At 40.7% G+C, this 23180-nt stretch overlaps 1 protein-coding gene across 1 annotated transcript in view; it reads left to right on the forward strand.

Moving 5' to 3' along the window:
• Nucleotides 1-208: 208 nt before the first annotated feature.
• LOC308403984 (transmembrane protein 132C) overlaps nucleotides 209-23180 on the forward strand; it is a 310199-nt gene continuing 287227 nt past the window's right edge. Inside the window, exon 1 of the mRNA XM_080893797.1 lies at nucleotides 209-980. Within this exon, the coding sequence (XP_080749923.1) occupies nucleotides 899-980 (82 nt within the window). The 5' untranslated portion in view covers nucleotides 209-898. The remainder of the gene's footprint in view (nucleotides 981-23180) is intronic.

The raw sequence follows: 23180 nt of genomic DNA on the forward strand, positions 1-23180 counted from the left end.
TCGATTGGTTACTTTACTGTCATTCAAATCTCCAAATCCCGCCCTTATCCCTCACCCTCCTCTGCCCCAGTCGCTATTAGCCCCCCTTCTCCTCCTCTTCCTCCTCCTACCTCTGCCGGCTGGTGGAAGCTTCAGACCTCCTCTTCTGTCCTCTCCTCACTCCATCCCACGGACGAGTGTACACAGACTCTTAAGTTGAACCCAGACGCGCACACACAAGACAACACTTACAGCAAGAGGACGATAGTCGGAGGAAAGGTAGAGAGGGAAAAGAAAGGAGAGTGACGGAGCTGCTGCCGAGCGAGCAAAATTTGGATTTTAATTTATTAAGCGAGCCCTAAATGACAGAGTTGTCTTTGCTTTTTACTGTTTCAAAGTCCACTGTGAAGTGCACTTTTTTTTCGGGACTTCGTGTGACCCTCTGGTAATTTTTTAAAAACTTTGCAAGAAAGAAAACTGCGACAAAGGCAAAGAGAACAGCGCTTTAACCGTCAGCTTTAACCGTCCCGTATGGATAAATAAGGCAGAGAAGCGCACTGGTGGAAAAAAGCTCACTACGGGGAATTTCATTCATTCATCGGTTCTGGCTTGAAGGAGAGAGAGTTTTTTAGGGGGAGGCGGATTAAAAAAGAAGCCAGCTTGCACCGGAATTGCCCATTGGGGGGTTCCTCTTTATTACTGACTGAAGAAGGATTTATAGTTTACTCCAAATCTCATCTGCTCGGTGTCTTAGGTCAAGCACAGCGGGAGCGCAGTTTGGTGAAAATGAGATTGATGGCACCAATGCGATAGTAATCTTTCTGTGGGAACAAAAGGAGAAAGAAATATAGAAATTAAAACATTGCCCTTTGAATCCTTATTGCGAACAGTCGTGGGGTTTTTTTTATCGACTGGAGGGATGGAGACGATCGGGAGAAAGGGAGGCGCGCCGTTGGGGTGTCGCCTCTGGAAGACGCTGCTTCTTCTTCTGCTGTGGAAAGGTAAGAAATGGAAGTGCGAACAAAAACTTGTTGCCAGCTTTACTTACTGTTATTTCATTGTTCTGGACTGGAAAACGGAATTTCCCGCTCGCTATTATTTATCTAGATATTTCATTTGTGGTGTCATCTTAGAAATGCGACATTATAGGCAAAACTGATAACTTTTGTAGTACTTACAACAAAGGCATACATTATAATTGTATTTATATGAACTCTTTTTGTTAAAATGTTTCCTAGGGCGAGTAGATACCCCGAAGACGGTTAGAAATTGAACTATAACAGTGAGGTGAAGAGAAACCAAACACAAAACTTAGTTACCCAGCTTGCTATCCTGCAAGGAAACAATGTTAATAAATAATAACTTAAGTGTCTTAGAAGTGTCACACTGGACCAAGTTAAAGTAATTCACACCATTTTTGCTTTTTTACTGAGATGGTAACCAACGACAGGGGGTTATACCAACATCACGATACTTGCCTAGAAATTCCCAGAAAAGGCAATTTCTCGTCTCCTAAATAACAACCGAATAGCCAGTATTCACCTTGACGCCTCATGTATCCCCTCATGTGTGTAGAATAATAAGTAATTGAGTCCAAGCTCAAATGACAGATGCATTCTAACTGGTGCCACCTGAGACACGCGAACCCTGGCTAGTTGCTGACTTGCTCATGTGCCAGTTTGAGTTCTCTGAGAGGAAAGACCTGAGTGTTTCCTGGACAAAACTATACTTGCTTTTCTATAGTGGGGGGCGGGATCAGCACTGACTGTTTGCAAACATTTTCTGCTGCACACTTCAAACAAGCTCTAGAGGTTGTCCCTTGTTTGAAAAAAGAAAAAAAGATCTAAAGGATTTTTAATGACACGACGTCCCTCAAACGGAAAGAAAATCAACCCTTTTTCTTCTTTTAAAATGTACTCAAGTGTCGACGAACAGAGAAAACGACTAGTAATTGCCTTACTCGCCTATGTTAATTGAAGTTAAAAGAAGCTATAATAAGATTCTGTCTTTGTCGGGAATTGGACACATTAAGAAACAAGAGAGCGGTTAATATCTCCATTATCCAGTTAAGTGAATAACTGACTTATTTGCAGAACTTAAAAGCCCCTTTTTATAAATCTGACCTGACTCGTAAAAACCACGACACTCCAGTTTAACTGGTCTTATAAGATCAACTGAATCCACATCGGGGGGTTCTTATTCACAGCGCCCGAAGTGCGCAAAGGATTTTCACTCTCGTGCTCAAGAGCACTTGTAAAATAGAGCTGAGATATTATTAATTTAGCTCAGGTAACACCACCTGACTCAGAGGAGGGAAAAAAGCAAGAAGCACAATCGGAACGAGGCTTTAGAATATTTTGCATTTAAAGCGTGGGCGCGATTTTACGCCTCCGTTTTAAAGACAAATGACAAATCATCGGCATTAGTATCACGTTTCCTATGAGTGTCTTCTGTGTTTGTGCGCGCGGTCGTATCTGTGTGTTTTAATCAGCTCCGATCACTCACGGCTCACTTAGCAGTTAACAGTGACTGCGTTGTGCGCTCCCGAGCACGGTGGTCGTTGTGCTCGCGGCGCAAGGCGCACGGACTGGAGATGGCGAGAAGGGTCGACGCGCCGGAAAACAGCTGTGTCCCGCAAAACGGCTGAGTAACCAAACACTGAAATTATCTAAAATATTTCTCCCCTCTTCTCCTGTAACATTCTCACTTCTTCTCTTAGTGGAATGAAACGCAAAATAGTGTAGGGACATGGACGGTCTGTGACTTTTGTCTGTACACATTGCTCTTTGACAGCTTTTCTGGTTTGGATGGTCGTCAGTATTGCTCCCCCCTCTCTCCCTTTCTCTCTCACTCTCTCTGTACAGGTTAAGGTCCGCTGCAGCTCGGCTGTGGTTAAACAGTTTTCATTGGGCACATGGGGAAATCTGGCTCTAATCGTGTAATAATAACACACCTAAGGCTGTTTAAAAAGCAAAAGATTAACCTTGCCTTCACTCTATCTCTTTCTGCCAGTGCATTCTGCCGTTTCAGTACACAGTCAAAGTGGTTCCTTGGTGCAAGTGTTCCCTGTTCATTTGTTGCTACATTGGCTGTGTCAGCCTATGCTCGCATTTACAGTAGGTGTATGTCTGTGCCCTCCATTAGTCACATAGGCCCTCAGTCATCTGCATTTGTGTGTATGCCGCTGTCTGTCATACAGTAGCTGCGATCTGTAATACTTCACAATTTTCCACCTCCTCACTTCAGTCCCAGAATTAACAACTTTGAAAGACATTTTGTTCAGATGTGAGATAGTTTTCTGTTTTGTTCTAAGTATTACATGTCACATCACCTCCTAATTAGGGATATTTATTGTACCCCGATCTTCCAATATATCACCGTTTGTGTCACCCTTATGACTGGCATTTCTATTTTCATGTCACTCAGTTTCACTGTAATTACATCATTGTGGTATTTCATCATCCAGGTCATCTCTAGGATGACATTGTAGGCTTGTTCAAACACCAAGGATCTGACAAGTGCCAGTTCAGAGGCAAACAGTTTGTTCTGGAAGATTCAGAGGCTGAAAAGTCACTGGGGGTAATGTCTCAGGTCTGTAATCTTAGCAGGAGGTCATGGGTGGGTGGTTTAGAAGCCGTACACCCTCTCATGCAGTGAGATATGGCTGATATTTTCTTTTTTGGTACTTAGTTTGAAAGTTTTTAAAAAAATTTAGCTGCAAAAGCGACTGATGCAGTTTCACTGAATTAGTTTATGGTTTGTCGTAACCGTTTGTCGTAAAACTGAAACAGCTATGACAGATGAGCTGAGAAAAAAAATCCACTTCCAGTACCACTTTCCTATGAAATAACAGAAATTACTCTTCCTATGCACCGTTCATGAGTTTGGGATGTCAAATCAAAAACTCCTTTAAAAAAAATCCTTATAATTTGGTTTTGTCGTCTATTCCTTACTGACTGATATTTGTACTAAAATAAGTTTACTGCAGATGTAATGTATCATACAAATGCACAATTATTATTACACCGAGTTTGTAACAGCCCCACACCAATAAAAATAAAAAGAATTTAATAAATATAAATATTTTAGTTGGTCTTTGCCCTGGGTTATACTCTTGATGCGTATTGAAGGAATATGCTTGTTTCCAATTGCCAGACTGGGGCCATTTAAAAAGTGTAAATCAGGAAATCTCATCAGTCTCGCTCCACAGTTTCACAGACATTAATGACAGCGAACTGCTCCTTTCCAGCACTAGTCGCTGGAATAGCTATGTGGCAGATTGTACTTTATTTGTCAAAGATGGGAGGGGTGGGGTGGGGGGGGGTGCACTGTTCAGTATATATATGTGTGTGTACATGTGTGTGTTTTGCCCAGTGTGTTTCACCCCATGTGCTTGAGCGTGTTTCGCGCTACACCGTTAACCTGTAGCAGAGTGTCAGCACTACGCACCATTACTCATGGAATACGGAGCATCAATAATTACTGACATAAAATCACTGACACATACACACACCTACATGCACAAACACATTTGTTTTACTATCCCTATGGGAACTCTAATTCCCCAGCATTCCCTACTGCCTTAATTCTAACCCCAACCTAACCACAAGCTAAACTACACCTTAAACCATTGAAACAGAATGGACCAGTCTGTCACAGAAGACACCAACACTGAGGTCCCCATAGTGACTCAGAGTCTGCATGGTTTGGTGTGCAGTCAGTGTAAAGACCTCACTTGCATATAAAAAAAACAGTCACGGGACTTCTCACCTTGGCCTTTCTATATGCCGCCTTCACTCCCTGGGTTCTTTGTGTCTCATTGTTGGTTTCATTCACCGACTGAATCATTCAGGCACGCACTCGCATCACTCTTTGCTGTGCACACAGAGCCACTGTCACGCATATACAGCACATTCAAACACACCCGCACACAGAGGCTGCTTATTCTGTGAAAAACAAGCAACAGAGAAGATTGTAAATCAGAGAAGGGGCATTTCAGAGATAGGAAATGTGAACTTCTAACATTTACTCATGAAAGCAAAAGGGGATATGTGGAAGGGAAAGAAAGCGTGAGATGTGAGTGCTACTTCTAAACGCCACATTGTTAGAAAATCATGCCACTTCAGTTTGAGCCTTTTTCACTTTGCCTCTCTGTCATACACATATGCACATGCTCATATAGCCTTTTTGTCGTGGTGAAAGTGAGAGGGTAGAGCACACAGAGAGAGAGAGAGAGCACAGAGAAGGTCACACAGACACTGAAAAACAAAAAAAAGGGGTGTATTCGATGGAGTGGACACGAGACACTCTCCACTGACTGCCTCCTTTTTCTCAGCATTCATGAGTTTAACTTTGTTTTTTTGGAGGTGTCTTGCATGCTACAGATTTACTGAATCACTACAGGGCTGCTGGTGTCGTTCACTTGCCTGTCATTCGGAAAGTACAGAATCAGTCAATATAACAACGCATAGGATTTAATATATATATATTTTTTGCACTAGCAGAAAAGATTGTAGGGCTGAACATTAATCAAATGCCAGTTTGTGAAGCTGCTGAAACTTCAGACATACCGGGTGAAGATTTTATTAATTCACTGTTTTGTTCCTTGAGTTGTCAGCAAAGACGTGTCACTAATATCTACATTTTATTTTCACCTTCTATTAGTTGTGAATATTTCTTACAATATATTGGGCCAACAATATTCAGCACCACACAAAAAATAGACAGACTTCTGCCAGCTGGCAGGTTCAAGTGTTATTCGTCTTGTCATGTTTCCAGCATGAAACAAAAGCGAAAAGCTTAAGAATATTTGAATACTTGATGCCCTTTAAGCTTATTTTTCTTTTCCTTTTTGAACCTGATTTTATCACCATTCATTAATATTTTGTTAATTATCCAAAGCCTAGAATGTTACTGAAGTGTGTAGGTTTGTTTTGTTTTCCTGTTTTCATCTTTATGCCTTTCACAAAAATCTTTCATTTGTTGGAGTTCGAGAGCATCATCTCTCTTCAGCGAAGAAAGTGACAGACAGGGAGATCTGTCTACCTGTCCGGTTCTCTTGAACTTCAAATTTGGGAGAACTGTTTAATAGGACCAGAAGAACAGACTGATTTCTCAGAGATACAAGTGGTCAAAGGGTTTGAGAACACAATATATGAAGAATAATGTGAAAAAACATCACAAAACATTTTTATATCCAAAAAGGAGTCATTAGAGTTTCTCTCTACTGTACACAGATCCAACAGAATGTCTTATTACAAATAGAGTATCGCTGCCAAGATCAGCACTAGAAAATACCTTAAATACAATTTCTTCCTCAGTGTAACTCAAAGCACTGTCACGGCCGAGGCCGCCTCAAAAGGGAAAGGACTCAAATGCTGGGCGCCGAACAGCACATAAGTAGTTTCAGTGACAACGTTTATTTTCTCAGTAAGTGTTCACAATCAGGAAACTGGAATGTGAGTTTAACAAGTGCTAAATGCCACAATTAAACCAAAGGGGTTTTAAGCAGCCTGGGCTAAGTAAGCAATCTGGTCGTTGGTCAGTGGAAACAACAGTTCCGGGGATTGGGCTGGAGGGGAGTCAAACTGGGTCCGGGTCAAGGGTCAGAGTCACTGTAAATAGAGTACAGACGTTCAGATATGGTTCGGGAGAAATACGGGCAAGCTAGTCGTTCTGAATTTTCCTTAGTACTGCGTACTTGCTGTGGGTGGTCTGTAGTGGCATGAAGGGGTAAGTGGTCCGAAATACCTGGCGTTGAGGCAGGGAGGCAGGCAGGTGAGTCGGGTGGAGATTTGTGTCTGGCAACTTGGTGCGTGGCTATGAAAGAAAACACATGATGAGACAAGGTAGTTTTCAAGAAGTGTGCGAAATCACAGTGGTGGCCTGCACTAACTAGGGTTAGCTGAGAATCTGGCGAAGAGAGGTTGAGTGCGCTGGCCTTATGAGTCCCCAGCTGCATTACCCACAGGTGCGAGCAATCAGCAGAACACAGAGGCCCCTCCCAGGGGTGGAGATGCCGGCTCGGAGGGAGACACACTAGCACACACCCGGACCATGACAAGCATCATCTCTCTTCACATTAATATTTGTGTACTGTATGTGTCAGAGATGTCATACTTTGGTAGGTTGCAGAGAGAACGATGAAATTACTAAGACTAATTAGTGTCATAGCTTAGAAGGAAATTCTTAGAGCATGTTATTTCAGTTCTTTGAATCAATGTACATTTATAATTAAATTTACAGCCTCTTAGTTTGTAGTTTCATGCATTAATGTTAGAAAGAGTATAGTGCAATCTCGTTGCTAGTATATGTATCTTTTTTGTAGCTTGTCTATTTTAATGTGAATGATAGGTAAATTCATGTAATGCCAGAGATTTGCTGATTGTATTTCACAAAACCCTTGCTTCAAACCTGCTTGAATTCACTCAAGATCAGTGCTTTCAGTTCAACTTTGGGAGACAGACACACACTCTGCTTTTAAGATTATGCTTGAGAATGTTGTTTTTGATAAAGTGTATAGTTAGAGAGGAATTGTGTGACTCTGGAACATCCTTTTGTTATGCCTCTGTTGGATAAGGCTGGCGGGGAACACCATGATGCACTGAACTTGTTCTTACTTTTACTTCCTTTTTTAAAATCCTCATGTAATTATATACCACCACTGCATGTTAACTTTCATTTACTCTCTTCCACAGTGTGTGTTGTGTTTTCTCCTCTTTACTCTAATCCCCCAACTAATTGTGGCACATGGCTGTCCCTCCCTGACCCTGGTTCTACTGGAGGTTTCTGCTTGTTAAAAGGGAGTTTGTCCTTTCCATTGTAGCCAAGTGTTTGCTCATAGAGGATATTCAGATCGTTGGGTTTTACATTGTTGGTTTTTTTTCTGTAATATTGCATTATCTCTGTCCGACAATAAAACATCAACTGGAGGTGGTTGTTGTTGTGAATTAGTGCTGTATAAATAAAGTTGAGGCTTACATTCATTAAGGTCCTATAATTAAAAAATGGTTGAAACAAAGTGTTATGGCCCTGGGCCTCGGAGGGAGTGAGACCGCCCTTTTCCCTCCAAGCAAGTCCAAGAGTGCCAGGACTCTCCGACGACTGGCTAGCGGGAGACTTGTGCCAGCCCCTGTCCATGCAGATGGCACTGTCTCAACCCACATAGGCGATTGGCTGCCTGGGAATCCTGTGAACGTGCTCACCTGCCACTACAAAAGACTGGAAATCCTTCACTCGGGGCGGCTGCTTTGGAGACTGTGCAGCTTGCCCTTTCTGCTTCCCTCTGTGAACCGTGCTTGCTCAGCTCTGTTCATAGTGGTGAACTTTTCTTCTTTATGCATCTATTTCTGTTTTATCAACAGCAAAACAACTAATGCAGGTGTTCCACCTGTTTTTCCTATACGTAAATGATACTGCTAGTATGTGACGGCACGTCAAGTCACTCTTGGCCTCAGTGTGGCTGTTTGAATCAGCTAAAATACATTTAGCTTCCGATGTGGCTGGGAAACACTTCATCAAAAGTAGTTCTTTTCTAGCGTAACCAGTCAGTGTGATGACTCATACAAAACAGCAGACCATTTCAAAGGAAACACTGATGGAAATAGCTGTGTGGGAAATGAAAAGAGAGTGAGAAGTTAAAATCCTTTGCACAACTTACTGATTGTCCCCTCAGAAAGTTGAAAAAAAAGGAAAGATCAGAACCAGACCTCTTAAATCTGGCCTCTGAGATGTGTCTGTGTGTGTGTGTATACATTTAGAAGGTAAACGCTGAAAGTAATACTGCTAAATTGAACTGGAGAAGGAATAAAAATTTAGGATTTGTTTAATGAAAACACATTACGTGTTTTTTTTTCTACTGATTTTTTGTACTGATAGAATACAGATCATCACCCATTCACCAAATCTTGAGGACTTATGTAATTGATTTTATTTGGCACAAATTTTAAGCATCCGCTCTGTAAATTCAGCTCTGGACTTTGTATCGTCATTGGTAAATTCTGCTCTGTTTACATTTTTGCTATTAATAGAATCCACTCCAACACTTATTGAAAGTCAGTTAATGAGCCTAAGTAGTTTTGAATAGTCCAACTTCCTCTGCAGAGGCCAGTGTGTGCTTGGTGAGCCTGCATTTCTGTGTATGCTCTGTGACCATGAGACGGCATGGGTTTCAAAGGCCTGTCGAGAGGTTTAAGGGTCTTGCTAATGAGCAAGTCATTTTCCCTCAGATTAGCATGAATAGCTGGACTAATTTTGTGTGTGCATTCCTGCGTGCATGTCTGTTTGTGTGTATGTGTGCGACAACTAGTGTAGGTCTGGAAGTCATGTCTTGGGGTTTAAGGTTGAACTAATCAGCAACACATTTCCCCCTGCATTAGCTTCACTTGGCTGATTAGCTGCACACTCTGAGTGTGAAAATGTGCACATAAGAGAAGCTGGCTGATCATTATCCCCATGACACAATGACTCAGAGCAATCTAACAATGGATTAACATTAGCTCTCATTTCTCTCATTGAATTTTGATTGAATGTAATTTATTGGTATGTGCTGTATGCGTGTTTGGGGCTTTGAAGGAAATTAAGTGCTAAAGTATGATAAATACGAGCAGCCGAACAGGTAGCCTTTCATTTCTCCGTGACGCTGACTGCAGCTCGTAGAATACAATCACGATATGAAAAATTGGGTATGTCTTGAAGTACACTGGCATTCTAGGTTCTTTTAACTGCAATGATTCAGATGTGTGGCGTGCAGAGTTTGTCCTGTGTGTGTGTGCTTCTTTGTAAAAATCTACTCCACAAATGCGCCTAAGAAGTGTAGCTAATGCTAGCTGATCACTGCTTAATAATTAAATGAAAACATGACTTGAATTAGTTGCTTGCTTTGACATAATCCCTATATTAGTAACATAAATAGCAGGATGTCTGATCGCTGCTAAAGATAACATAAACTTCAGTGGGCTGATACCGAGGGAGCTCCTCCAGAGAGGTTTCTCACTGAGATATCATTGCAGATCATCCATTGGTCGTTTAAGCGGGAGGGGGTTGCGGTTGCTGTGGTTGCCACATTTTGAGCCATTGCTCCGAAGTAAAGTTTTTCAACCCTTGGGAGTGCTCTAATGGCCTTCGTCTGTTGCCTGTCTTGCCTGTTAAAAAGCTGGCTGTCTAACTGTTGTGAAAGTGTAACAGAAAAAAGTTTTAACCAATGCTAGAATTCCTTGGTTCCCTCGTAAAGCACCCCCAAAGTGTGACGTAGATTGGATTGCTGAGATCTCATGAAAAGAAAAGGTAGAGAAACACAAAGAGACAGATTACATTATAAATCATGTGCCATCAGAGCCTTTGCTTTACCGTTTGCAATACCGTCTCTGTGAGTTCTCTGGGAGCATTTGCAAACGGTAAATGACATTGCAAGTCAATAATCTGGATTGCTTATCAGTTTATTTTACTGCATGTTTTTGAATGAAGCATTGTTTAAGTAATTAACAGGCTGGATTTGATAGACATTTTATTGACTATGTTATAATGTTTACTAATTTCAAATTTCATACTGTGTTAAAAGCTCCTTCATGCTACTACTTTAGAAGGCAAACTGAAATGAAAAAGTGTTGAAATTAACACCTTAACTGTGTTTTTTATGTTTGCATTCCTTCTATGTTTCTGTTTTCAATCAGAAAGCTGTATGTAGTTTTTCTTTGCAGCACTTTTGCAGCACCGTGCCACTACTAAAACAACATTTACCTTAGGGAGCAATAACGTTTTTCTAGAAATAACTTTTTTCATAAGGCAGGCAAGAAGCAGTACAATAATTTTTGTTTTTCTCTTTTACTTTCCTTCCAACATCCAGTCTGTAAATCCATCATTCTTTCGTAGTCTCCTCTCAGTTTGTCAGATTTCTGCTTCGCCTCTGCAGTCCTCTGCTGTATTACTTATTCTAGTGATTGATTTCCTATCGCTTTTTCCTTCACTGAAGTGGTAGTATTTAGCTGGTGGTCTGTTACAGGCCCGAGTCTTTTGATGGCTAATCGTTTATTTATGTTCTTTCATCACAGCATTAATTTTCTGACAAACATCTGAGGAGCAATAATAGGAGTTTAATGGGGCAATACTTACATGAGGGGAAGAGACAAATTTCCCTGACTTCCTTGCTCTTTTTCATCTTTGCATTCTGTTTCTTCGCAGGCTTTAAAGTGCAATTTTTGCTCATTTAAACATTTCCATAAGGTCATCAATCACTCTAACATTTTATCTTTTGGTTTCTTTCTATCTTTTGCTGCAGCCGTCTTAGATTTCTCCTGCCTTTGTCACATTCATCTTTTTTACTTACTCTCTTCCACTGCATTTTCCGTCATTACTGTTCTCTATTTCTTATCTTTCTCACTCCATCACATCATCTTTTGCTTCTGAGTTTTAGACATCATCTCCCCTTTTCTGCACCTTTTTGTCCCACCTTCTTTTTCACACTTTTGCACTTTTTTTTCTCGCGCTGTCTCCTGTCAATATTTTCCCTAGTGTCACCCTTTTTTTCTCCTGTTCCCTTTCTCCCTCCCTCTCCAGTTCTATATCTCCCTTTTTGAGTACCTCTTAACCAGTCCTTTGAGAGTGTGTGAGCTGCTCGGCCTAAATGATTTTCTATTACTGCCGCTTGTTAACAGTGCTCTATTTGATAAAGCTAATGAAATTGAAAACTTTCATCCAAGCCAAATTGATTTTGAACCTGAAACTGCATGTGGTGGGGAAAAAAAAACCCTAGAAAGTGAGAAAGCAAGTGCATTGTGCTAGTGGAGCATGACAATCACTTTAGAGAGGGCACAGAAATCAATTAGCCTGTCTGTTGTTTTACTCTTGTCCTTGGGGAGACTAAAAGACCAAAAAGCGCCATCTTCAGCTGTGTGTTTGTGTATGAAACCAAGAACAGTGCTGCAGGTTTGACAGAGATTGAGAGAGTGTGTTGTTTTGTGCTTAAAGGGGTAATTCAATGAGCTTAAACATATGAACTGGGCTAATACGTTTGGATTCCATTTTACTCTTTAAGCTCCACATCCAGACAGTCGACCAAGAGGTGACTGGTAATCCAAAGTATTCTAAACAGCAGTGATTTGAAGTTGCAATTTTAATTAAAGGCATGAAAATTATAGTTGTGAAACCGTGATTAGATGGATCATATCCATTAGCTGGTGTTTAGCTCAATTCATCTAGGATATAGAGCACCAGTTGGCAACAACATCCTCGTAATCCTTAAATGTTTGGAGACTGTGTGAATGTTCAACACCTGAATCAGCTACATCATAGTCACTGACAGATGAACTAAATAACATTAATCATCTTGTTAAATGCATAGCAATGTTCTTCATGAAAACCTGGTGATTCACAGACATGTTATTTGACATGTATCACCAGCCCTCGTTGTTGCAAACCAAGCTCCCTCCAGTGGCAACAGCAGTCTTCGACAGTATCAGTTTCCCACATTAGGATAATGTTCCATTAAAAAATCTTTAATAATAGAACAAAGAGACGAAGACTTTCACTTCCAAACTCTCCAGATCTCACTTGAAAAAATTGCCAAAAAAAGGACAGCATAACCCCCTAAACCCCAAATTGTTTGCTGAACACATCCCAGTTCTAGAAACCACAAGAGATCCCTGGAAACCCAGTGTCCACACCCCGATGGGACAGAGTTGTTTTGACCTTTTAATGGGAATCCACTAAATAGATGTTTTTGAAAGTTATGTCTGATAGGTACATTGTCCTCCTGTGCCTATCCAGTCTCTCTTCCTGCATGACTGTGAATTGTTCCTTTACATCCTCCACATAAAATGGTAAATAGCACTTTATGCGGAATGGCAAATGCCATAAGGCTGCCTCACCAGCTCGTGGGCCTGTAGCTGGCATGTCAACGTCTCAGCTGTATCGGGTGGGGAAATGTGCTCGTTAAACTGATAGATAACAGACTTACTTGAAATGTCTCTCTATAATTAGTTGTTCACCACAGTTGAAAGTGTTCTTCTTACCAAATTTTCACACCAGGGGACTAATCAAGGAGATTCAAGGTTGTCACTAATCAAGGACAATCAAATTTGTATTCTTTTGTTATAAAGAATTTCCCCTTTTACTGTAGGTCATCATCGGAGCTAAAAAGAGCATGAGGCACAAAGTGAGTAAAATATAAAATTAGACATTCAAATGAAATGTCAATGTAAGTGATTATGTGCGTGCTTGTCTGTTTGTGCTGATAGCTTTTGGACAGCTCCTTACAGCCTGTGTGTGATTGCACAAACATTTTTTAATAAGTTTGTGTTCACAGGTGTTTATTTCTTTATTTGTTATTGTACGTAGAGTTAGAATGTGTGGCTCAGGGGGGCTGCAAACACTTGATGGGATTAGCTACAGTCTGAGAAAAAGGGAGGGAGAGAGAAGTAAAGGGGGACATTAAAAGGCCGGGCCAGGCCACGATCTGGGCGCTGTGAAAAAATAGGACGCAGAGATGAAGAGAGTGAGTGAGAGAGAAATGAAAAGAGGATGAAAATCTAGCAGTGTGAAATAAGAGTTTTAGGGGGGAAGAGAGTAAGATTGGAGTTAGATGAGGTGAGAAGAACAGAAAAGCAGTAAATAAGTGGAGAAAGAAGGAGGATTGTAAGTTGAAGTTGAAATAACAAACAAATTATGGGTCACAGAAAAGGGGGAAAACAGATGGAGCAGAGGTTAAAGAAACAAGGAGATGAACATACCTGGAAAACAAAGGGATAGAAGATGTGTTTGTTGAAGAAAAAGCTGTGGTTTGAGTGCGAGGGACAGCAAGATATTTAATATTTCATTCAGTGTTTCTCTTAGCCTGTAGGCCAGCTTTACTGTGGAGATTTTCACTATTTACAAAACTCCCAGTGGCTTCAGGACTCCATCTGCATAATGTTTAACATGATCAACTCGGCTGCACTCTGCCTGTCAAAGAGAGACGTTGTAAGGACTTTGGGCATCAATCCCTAAGGCCTACTAAGAGGCTAGGGAGAGGGATTCAGAGATGGAGTAGTGGCAAGACTACACAGAGTAATTGAATAAAAAAGCTCATAAAGTAAAAGTTACCCAAATGAGACTCCAGCTTTGTATTTCGTATGTACCTGTTCTTTTTAGAACATTAGCTGAACTCTGTCTTAATTTAACAATTTCTTACTGAAGTAAAAGATTACAGTTACTTGTGCATTAGCTATGATTGACAGAGCAGCCTACATGCTAATCAAGATGCAAACAAATGGCAGTGGTTTTGCTAAAAAATTGCTGCATGAAAATTACTTAGACCAGAACACTGACATCTCAGTGAGATTTGGCATCAGGCTGCGCTTAAGAAATGAACAATTAAAGCCGCATCTGTTGAAGATCACAGTGACAGCTTAGTGATTACAGACAGTGACTCACTAAAAGAGACTATACTTAGTGAATACTACACAGTCCTAGAAAATGTCTTGTTCAGGCTTTCTGGAGAGAATTATAAACCACCAATCTGACCTTTTTTATTTTCCTATTGTTTCAACCTCACATGAATTTCAGTTTCCTCGTTGTTTTAAATTCCTTATGTTGTTAAAGTTCTGAAATTTCTTTCTACTGCTTGTTGCTTGTTAAACTTTTAACTTTAATACGGGTTTTTCTGCCAGTCTTTTAGCATTCAGCCTTTTCTATTTGTTTGGATAAATTATGCACTGGACTTCAAGAAAGTGACAGTGACTAAATTAAAGGGAGAACTTCAATGTCCACCCTTTTTCTCTTCAGGCTTGCGTTAATTAACAACGGGTTTTCATAGTACTGATAAAAATTAAGTCTGGGTAGCATTATTTTTCCTTCTAAGTGTATTTAATCTTGTAAGTTAGTGGTGTACATAACTAATTTTCAGGCATTGTGGTCGAATTTTCAGGCATAAATGAGATAATGAGATAATATGAAGGAGACGCAATAAATAATTTTTTATGTAACTGTCTTGCTCAGTCATTTCTGTAGTTGGACTTGCTTTTTTGTGTGTATTCTAATATAGGGGTACAATTATAGAAAGTGTCAACAGGCACAATTTTCTTTGAATTCTTCATGAAACGATGGGTTGGAATGCCACTCTGGCCCCTCTCCCTGAAACACAGTTGAGTTTGAGCAAAATCATTTAATACGTTTCTATTGAGGGCTATCCAAAGTAATTGTTACCAGCTTTGATTTCTTTTCAATTTTTTTTTTTACCTAAATGGATGCCATTCGAAATGTCTGATCATTCATTCTCTACTCTACTGGTGGGCTTTATGTCTTCTTTCTTTATTTGGAAATAACAGTGTGGCTTTTGGTTGTTTGGCTGTTAGGAGTTTCTTTAATATATTCAAAGGCCTTGTTGACCTTGTGGGAGCTTCTCTCTCTGTGTGTGTATGTGTGTGTCTATTGTTTGCTCTTTTAAAAGCATGGATTACCTTATTTGAATCCCAAGTCCCCATAGACAGTGTGTGAGTGGTTTTACCCTGAGTAAACTTCCTGTGTGTAAAGGAAATGTCTTCAATACATTGACCAGCTCTTTGGTCTCTTGACTACTGAGCAAATATATGTGTGGATGTGTGCGCAGCATGTTTGGAAGGAAGTTGTGTGTTTGTGAGTGTGTTTGCTTTTCAAAGCTGTGTGTATGTGTGTCGGTGTCTCTTTTAAACCAACATTGCTGTGTGCTTAGTGGGAGTCTTTTCAGGACTTTCAGACTCCACTATTTGCTCAAGAGGGAGGAAGCGATTAGCACTGCCCGTTAACAAACCTCTTAACGAACCCCACTAATGAAACCTGAGGGCAGCTCTGGGACAGCCTCGGCATACCACCGTAATTAGACTGGCAAATAAGAGCTCGTTATGCAAACGAGTTAAAGTTAATCTGCATATCTTTACCTGAGACACTTGTGTTACACTGACAAATGTTTACCCAAAGGCACTGAGGAGAAAAAGAAGAGGGAGGGAAGAGTGGTGGGAGAAAAGGTGAGAGGATACGGAGGTCACAGGGATTACATAACAAACACGTTCAATGTACAATCGAGGATATGTTGGGGGAAGCCATTTTGGAAAACAGTGGGGGAATTGTTAAGGAGTGAACGGCAGCTTGGGAGAGGGCAGAAGTTAGGAGAAAATAAATAAGTCTGTTTTCTATACTGCCAATTTATTGCTATCTCAAGTAATGAACTGTTTATACAAAGATCGCTTGTGGTTAATAGCTTACTCAAATTCCCAAAAGAGTAGTTGTGTGGTTCTAGGTGACCAAATAATAAATGGCCGAACAACTTTACATAAATTTCACACATTATGCAGCACTGTATTACATAAGCTTGGACTGAAACTTAGTTCAGACTCCATCCTGTCCTGTATTGGGTTGATCTATGTTGTGCTTTGAGGCATGCAGGACTTGTTGTGATTGGTTCTTGGCTGAAGTGCGCATTGTCCTGGCAGCGGTCTCTGGGGTTGATGGGTTTGACCTCTGCATGGCAGCAGGGTTCCTGATGGATCACTCGCTAAAGCCAATGCACACAAGACTGCTGTGGATTAGACACACTGTATAATGTTCCATGAGTGTGGCCATCTGCTTCTGTGTATGGAAGTTAACTGAGAGTGTGTTCATGTCATCTGATACAAGATATATTTGAGGCCGTTTTTGTGAAATAGTTTAGTCTGTTCCAACAGGTATAAACAGTGACGACCATGGTGCGTGAGATAGTATGGTTGGTGTGAATTTCTGCCCATTTGTGTGTATGTGTGTGTACTTGTGCATTTGCTCATTAGTGCAGTGGTTCAGAGGCGATTACTTATCGTCATGTTGCCCAGCCTGCTGAGTTGTGGCACAGTCAGCAGCCATCTTTATTCCTCTCTCTCTCTCTCTCTCTCTCTCTCTCTCTCTCTCTCTCTCTCTCTCTCTCTCTCTCTCTCTCTCTCTCTCTCTCTCTCTCTCTCTCTCACACACATACAAACACACACACACACCAAGCTACAGGACTTGTAGAAGTTATTACATGTCCCCATGTGCTTTGTACCCACAAAAACACAGTCACATGAACGCACCTTTATACCTTATCTTAAACCCCTTATGCCTTAACACAAACACACTGGCATGAACACACTGCCCATTGCACACAAAGCACACACTCCCTCCAACCAGCAGACACAGATACACGCGTTCTCTGGCTCTCTCTTCCTCTCCTCTACCCCTGACTTTGTCCTTCTGACCTTGGGCGAACGTTGCCAGTGGCTGCTGCTGAGATTTCTGCATAGGGGGTTGGAGGGCGGATGGAGAAAGGCTTGGCCAGGGATCACACAACTTTCATCCCTCTATCCATCCGTTCGTGTGGCTGATGAATGGGAGAAAAGTTTTCCCCCCTCTGTTGACAGATGGCTGTGGAGTTTTTGGGGACTCATGAGGAGTTCATTTATAATGAAGCTCCTCTTTGGATTCCAGCCCCATCAACAACATCATTTATTTTCAAATTGTGCGTAAATGCAGTTTTCAAATAGTGACTGTGACTGATTGCATACAAAGCAATTGTCGGTGTTCCAATTTTTACTACAGTGCTGCTGAACTCCTACTGTGTTTAAGCACTGTCCAAAAGACGATTCAACTTTTCTCACTTTTTAGCTTTGTTGCTGCAGTGAATAATCTGGTAACTAGATAGTCATTAGTGGACAGTAATCAGAGAAGTGGAGGGTAATGGCAAATATAAAAACAATATTCGCAAAGGCTGCACATTACAAAAGGCAAAACCACTTGCCATATGTTTGTTATATGCCATATAAGTAATGCTGTTATTAGGTATATGGCATTTGTTGTTTACATGTTTACATTACTTTCAGATGAAAATGGTTTAAAATACCAGTAGGGAGAAGTTACACAGTTTACACAATATTTGAAATTTGTGGTTTGGGGAAAAACCTTTTAAATACCTGCTCAGTGAAACATTAGGCCATATTTAGCCAAGTAAAGCTAAGTCGTTCTCATTCTGATGGTATCTCAAGTACTACAGTCTGTCTCATTTAAATTCACTGCCTACTTTATAGCACAAATATGCACAGATAGGATATGTAAATCTTCACAAAATAACGTGTTTTTAAACTTAAGTTAGTATTTTGGTGCTTAAAAGCAAACAGCAAATGGAAAAAATGAATAAAAAATTTACACAAAAGAAGTGAAAAAAGCAGAACACAGTGAAATGTCCAGAGCTCTCAAAAATGGACAAGAGCTGCTGTCTCCTAAAATAAAATCAAATAAAAATAAGAAATAATTTATGCCAGAGTTACCCTCCTCTCATCTTATGCAGAGTTTACCTCTCTTTCAAGCACAAATATTAACTGTTGACATCTAATATTGCCATGGCCAACGTGCCAAGCCACAGAGGACACCGTGTGCTTGTGTCCAATGCCAGCAGAGTGCAAGAGAACGGCAGGGATGAAAACACGTTGGATAAGAAAGAACATGTATCACTTTTTATTATTTTATCATTTATTCTTTGTTTGAAACCCTTACTGACCTGTTGAATCTGTTACAATATGAAGAAGGGCCAGCTGCTGACAGTCTCTGTGAGACATTGTTTTCCACTAATAAGGAAATATTAGTAGAAACCAACAACCCCCAGCTGACAGCCAACATTTTTGAATGACTCTTAGATGGCACGAACTGCAGAATCTGTGTCAAGATAGTTTGTTTTATTTTATTCTGGGAAAGTTTAAGCCAGTGTACTCCTATTGCCGGTCACAAGCCTGGATAAATAGAGAGTGTTGTTTCAGGAAGGGCATGTGTAAAATCTTGGCCGAATATAAACACGCTGATTATAAAGAAAGTAATTTCCATACTGGATCGGTCAGGTCCCGGGTTAACAATGGCCGCTTCCAGTGCTGTTGGCTAACAGTGTGCTGTTGGAAACTGTGATAGTGTTGGCTGAAGATAAAGGAAAAGGGGAAGGCATGTTAGAAGGTAAGGAGAGGGAGCGAAAGGCAGGAGTTTGGGGGGTGAGAGTAGGAACTTAAATCTAGGGATTCTGACTGGTAAAGGGAGAAAACCAGCTGATATGGGCAGGATGCACAAGAGTAGAAATGAGTACATCAGAGGGACAGCTCATGTTGAGCGTTTTAAAGACAACGTTACAAAGGAAAAGCTGAGATGGTTTGGATATGAGCACAGGTGGGATAGTGGATAAATTGGACAAAGGATGCTAAATATGGAGCTGCGAATCAGGATGAAAAAAGAAGTCCACAGAGAAGATTTGTGCATGCAGTGAAGGTGGACATGCAGAGGGTTGGTGTGACAGAGATGGGCTGAGATGGAGGCAGATGATCTACTGTGGTGACCCCTTAAGGGTGCTGTCAAAAGAGGAACTCATCAAAACTGGTGGTAATAGATGGGAAAAAGTGCACTGTAAAGAGACAGATGATGAAGATTTTGTGTACAATAAAGGAACACCTAACCATCCCCATTGCAAGCAAGAAATTTTGATCATGTTATTGCAATTAAGAGAAGACGTGATTGTTGTCTTTTAATACAGCAAAATTTGATTGGGAAGTCAGACTAACCTTTACCATTGAGGTTATGTTTTTGGTGCCGTGTGTGTGTGTGTGTGTGTGTGTGTGTGTGTGTGTGTGTGTGTGTGTGTGTGTGTGTGTGTGTGTGTGTGTGTGTGTGTGTGTGTGTGAGTCTTTGTATAAAAATGACAGCTCGAAAAGTTTTTAATAGATTTTGATAAAACTTTGTGGGCTGATGTTAACGGTCCATTAAAAATTTGGCTTACATCCACCAAGGTCTTCAAAGGCAGCTCAATAATTTATTGGTTGAAAACTGACAAAAAATATTATGACTTCAAAACTATGATTCTTACAGGTGTGGTGTGCATGGTCAACACAAAGCAAGTACCACATAAATGTTTAAAATATCATGTCACATTTAACCTCTGAGCTCTCTAAGGTTATAGAGTGATCTGTAGGTCAGCACGATAATAATGCTATATAGAGCTATTTGTTAATATTTAAGAAATAATATATGTCCATCCTAAATATCGTGTACCTTTGGACCTCTGGCCTCTTCTTCAAGGTCAAATACTTTCATAAAAATGTCTTTAGACAGCTGCTCAGCATAACCAAACTAGATAGTAGTATCATTTATAAAATATAAACAGCATGTTTATGTCTTTGCTGTGTATACATATATGAATATGTAAAGTCTGCCTCGTGTGTTGCATGGTGAATTTACTTACTTGCTATGCCATCTCTATGTCCCCTGATGTCTGCATTACTGAACTGTTGAGTGGGCTGTTACTGCACTGATCAGTTAGTTATGAAGTCAGGGCCTCAAGAGCATGAAGCAGGGTGGTATACTAACTTTTCATATTTCTTCCTCTTCTCACAAGTGTCATTATTCTGTTTCACTTTGTTCTAACAAAGAGGATAATATATGCCATCATTAACCACTTGTGTCATGCAAGCTTTTGCTCATGTGAAATAATTTGCCTAATATTTCAATACGCAAGATTTTTATGCCACAAGCCTCATAATATTTGGTTCCCTCTGTGCTCAGTTTAACATGGAGGCAATTCATTGAAGTAGATATGCGACGCTACACATACACCAACTCAAACTGATATGCTGCCCGTATGTCTGGCAGCATCAGTCCACAGCCACAGCCTTATAGCCCACACAGCTGCTGGCTGCCATTTTGAGGAACAGCTGACATTTGCCTTTTCTCTCCATCAGATACATTACTGGGCATGGGCCTCTGACATTTCTGACTGTGTGTCTGTGTGTGTATGCACATGTATGTGTGTGTGATGAGTTACTTGGGCATGGCCCACTGACATTTTATTGGATGCTAATGGCATTCATCGTCGTGGCAGCTGGAGGGGAGGCGGGCACGGCTGTCCGTGTGTAAATGGCGCCTGTCGCTCACCTGTAGGAGTTGTGTGTTTGTTGTTAAATGTGTGTGTTTTTGTTCAGTCGTGGGGGAGGTTGCCGTGAGAAACGGATAGTACTGGATGGAGTCAGCATTTAGCGTATGTTTATGTGAATAGAGTTGTCTGTTGACAGGGCAATGCCTGTTTGCTTGTGTTTGTACCTTTGGGTGTGTAGTTATGTGTCCATGTGTCTCTCTCTCTCTCTCTCTCTCTCTCTCTCTCTCTCTCTCTCTCTCTCTCTCTCTCTCTCTCTCTCTCTCTCTCTCTCTCTCTCTCTCTCTCTCTCTCTCTCTCTCTCTCTCTCTGTGTGTGTGTCTGGAGGGCGGGGAGATAAAGGCGTCTGCTTTTTTCTGATAAGGACTCCCACCTCCACCTCTCTATCACTCCACTGTTCTACCTTTCTCCTCTCCATCCTTTCACAATTCTTCTCTGTCTGCAGCTGTGGAGACATCACCACCTCTCTCTCACTTTGTGCACCTCTTCTATCTGTCGGCATACGTCTCTTCCATTACTCTAAACATGCATGAATGAAAAGAAGAAACATCCATCCAGGAAAAAAACGTAGGTGATTGGCATAAGTCAGAATGAATTTTATTGGTGCACCCACGTTTGCCACAAACCTCCAAATATAATAATTTATCCAAGCTATACGTGGCTTAAAATTCCAACTTTTTAAAAGCTTCTACTTGGTAATATTAGTTTTATAATAACACAAAGTTATGCTAGTGAATACCGAGAGGCAGGATTTATAAAGCTGAGCTAACGGTCTTAAAAATGTACCATCTGGTTTTCTGTTTCTCTTTTCTCTCAGAGGTCAGGATCAGATGTAGTAATAGCTGATAAGGATTCAGCTGGAGATCTAAGTCTAGCAGGAGGGGTTGAACTCTGGCCCTCCTCTTTAAAAAAACAAAAAAACCCAAACCGTTCCTGTTCGCCCTTCCTTCGAATTAATGACTCTAAATCTGACATATACATATCGATAGACCACTGAAGGATTATGTTGTAAGTATTGCTCTGCGGGGCACCAGACTGAGCCTGTGGTTCTACCGTCTGATCTCATGCTTTCTGCTTACTTTCACCTTAGACTATCTCATTGCCCTTCTGCTTAGTTTAAAATGTTACGTTAAAGCCCAGAAAGAAACACATACGCCGGCTGTAATGTGTTTTCTGAGAACATGATTCATCAGTATTTTTTCACAGGTTGGTGTAATTGAAATAAGCGCATTAAAAATATCTCTGTTTTTCTTGCTCGTCCTGAGTAACACACTTAACAGCTCACTGCCTCTCTCTTTGCGTCGTTATACATTTTCTCCCCTCTCCTCTGCCGGGCAGCTGTTCATTCCCTGCTCATTGCTGGAGGAGAGGAGGATCCCTCCATATGCACCTCCTTTCTTCCCTCCTCACTCTCCTGCCCTACATACAGCTTTTTTCTTCTCCCTCAGTTTGTCCACTGTTGCAACTTTTATATTCCTTTTCATTTATGTACTCATCCTCACTCAAGCCACAGGCTTTCCCTCATTTTGACTTGTCCCTCGTTCTTTGATCATCTTATTGGCTAGATTTGTACCCATTTCATTTCTCTTTCTCTAGGTTCTTTCTTTCCTTCTTTCTTTCTTGCTATTGTTTATATTCCCATATCCCTTTCTCAGTCTTTCTTTCTGTCTCCCAGCTGGCTGTTTAAGAACTGTTTGCCATCTGATGTTCCTGTGAGAGGTAATTAAAGCCTGAATCACAGACTGTATGTGTGTATGTACGGCTGTGTTTGTGGGTAGATATGAATTAATTTAATAAGTTTTCTCCAGGCTGGCTGCAAAACTTTTGGGACAGCCCACACCCCCAAAGCCCCACTACATCAGACATCCATACCATCAAGGGCTTTTCAGGTGTCACATCATACCTGAATTAATCATTATCCTTTTAAATTAAGCTGTACTTCATCTCCTTATTTAATTGTTCTTCTAAATTGTGTTAGCATGTTTATCAAATATATATCTTGAGATAAAAAAATACCCTAATATTACTATTTCTTCTTACTAATCTTCTGTTTTTAAGTTGTTTTTTACTTGACAGAAGTTGCCCTTAAATAATCACTTTTTTAACCAGTTGACTTTCCATACAGGGCTTTTTGAGCGGCATCATCTCTTACAGTACATGTTTGTAGAATAATTAAATGTGTTGACAGTGGAAATGAAACAGTGTGAATCTAAATTTGAATTTTATTACGGCACTGCATGCAAAATGTTAACAAAGCTCCAGAGACGTCTTTTAGACATGAATTTATTTAGAT

This window comes from Rhamphochromis sp. 'chilingali' (genome assembly GCF_963969265.1).
Source record: "Rhamphochromis sp. 'chilingali' genome assembly, chromosome: 10".
Taxonomy (NCBI): Eukaryota; Metazoa; Chordata; class Actinopteri; order Cichliformes; family Cichlidae; genus Rhamphochromis; species Rhamphochromis sp. 'chilingali'.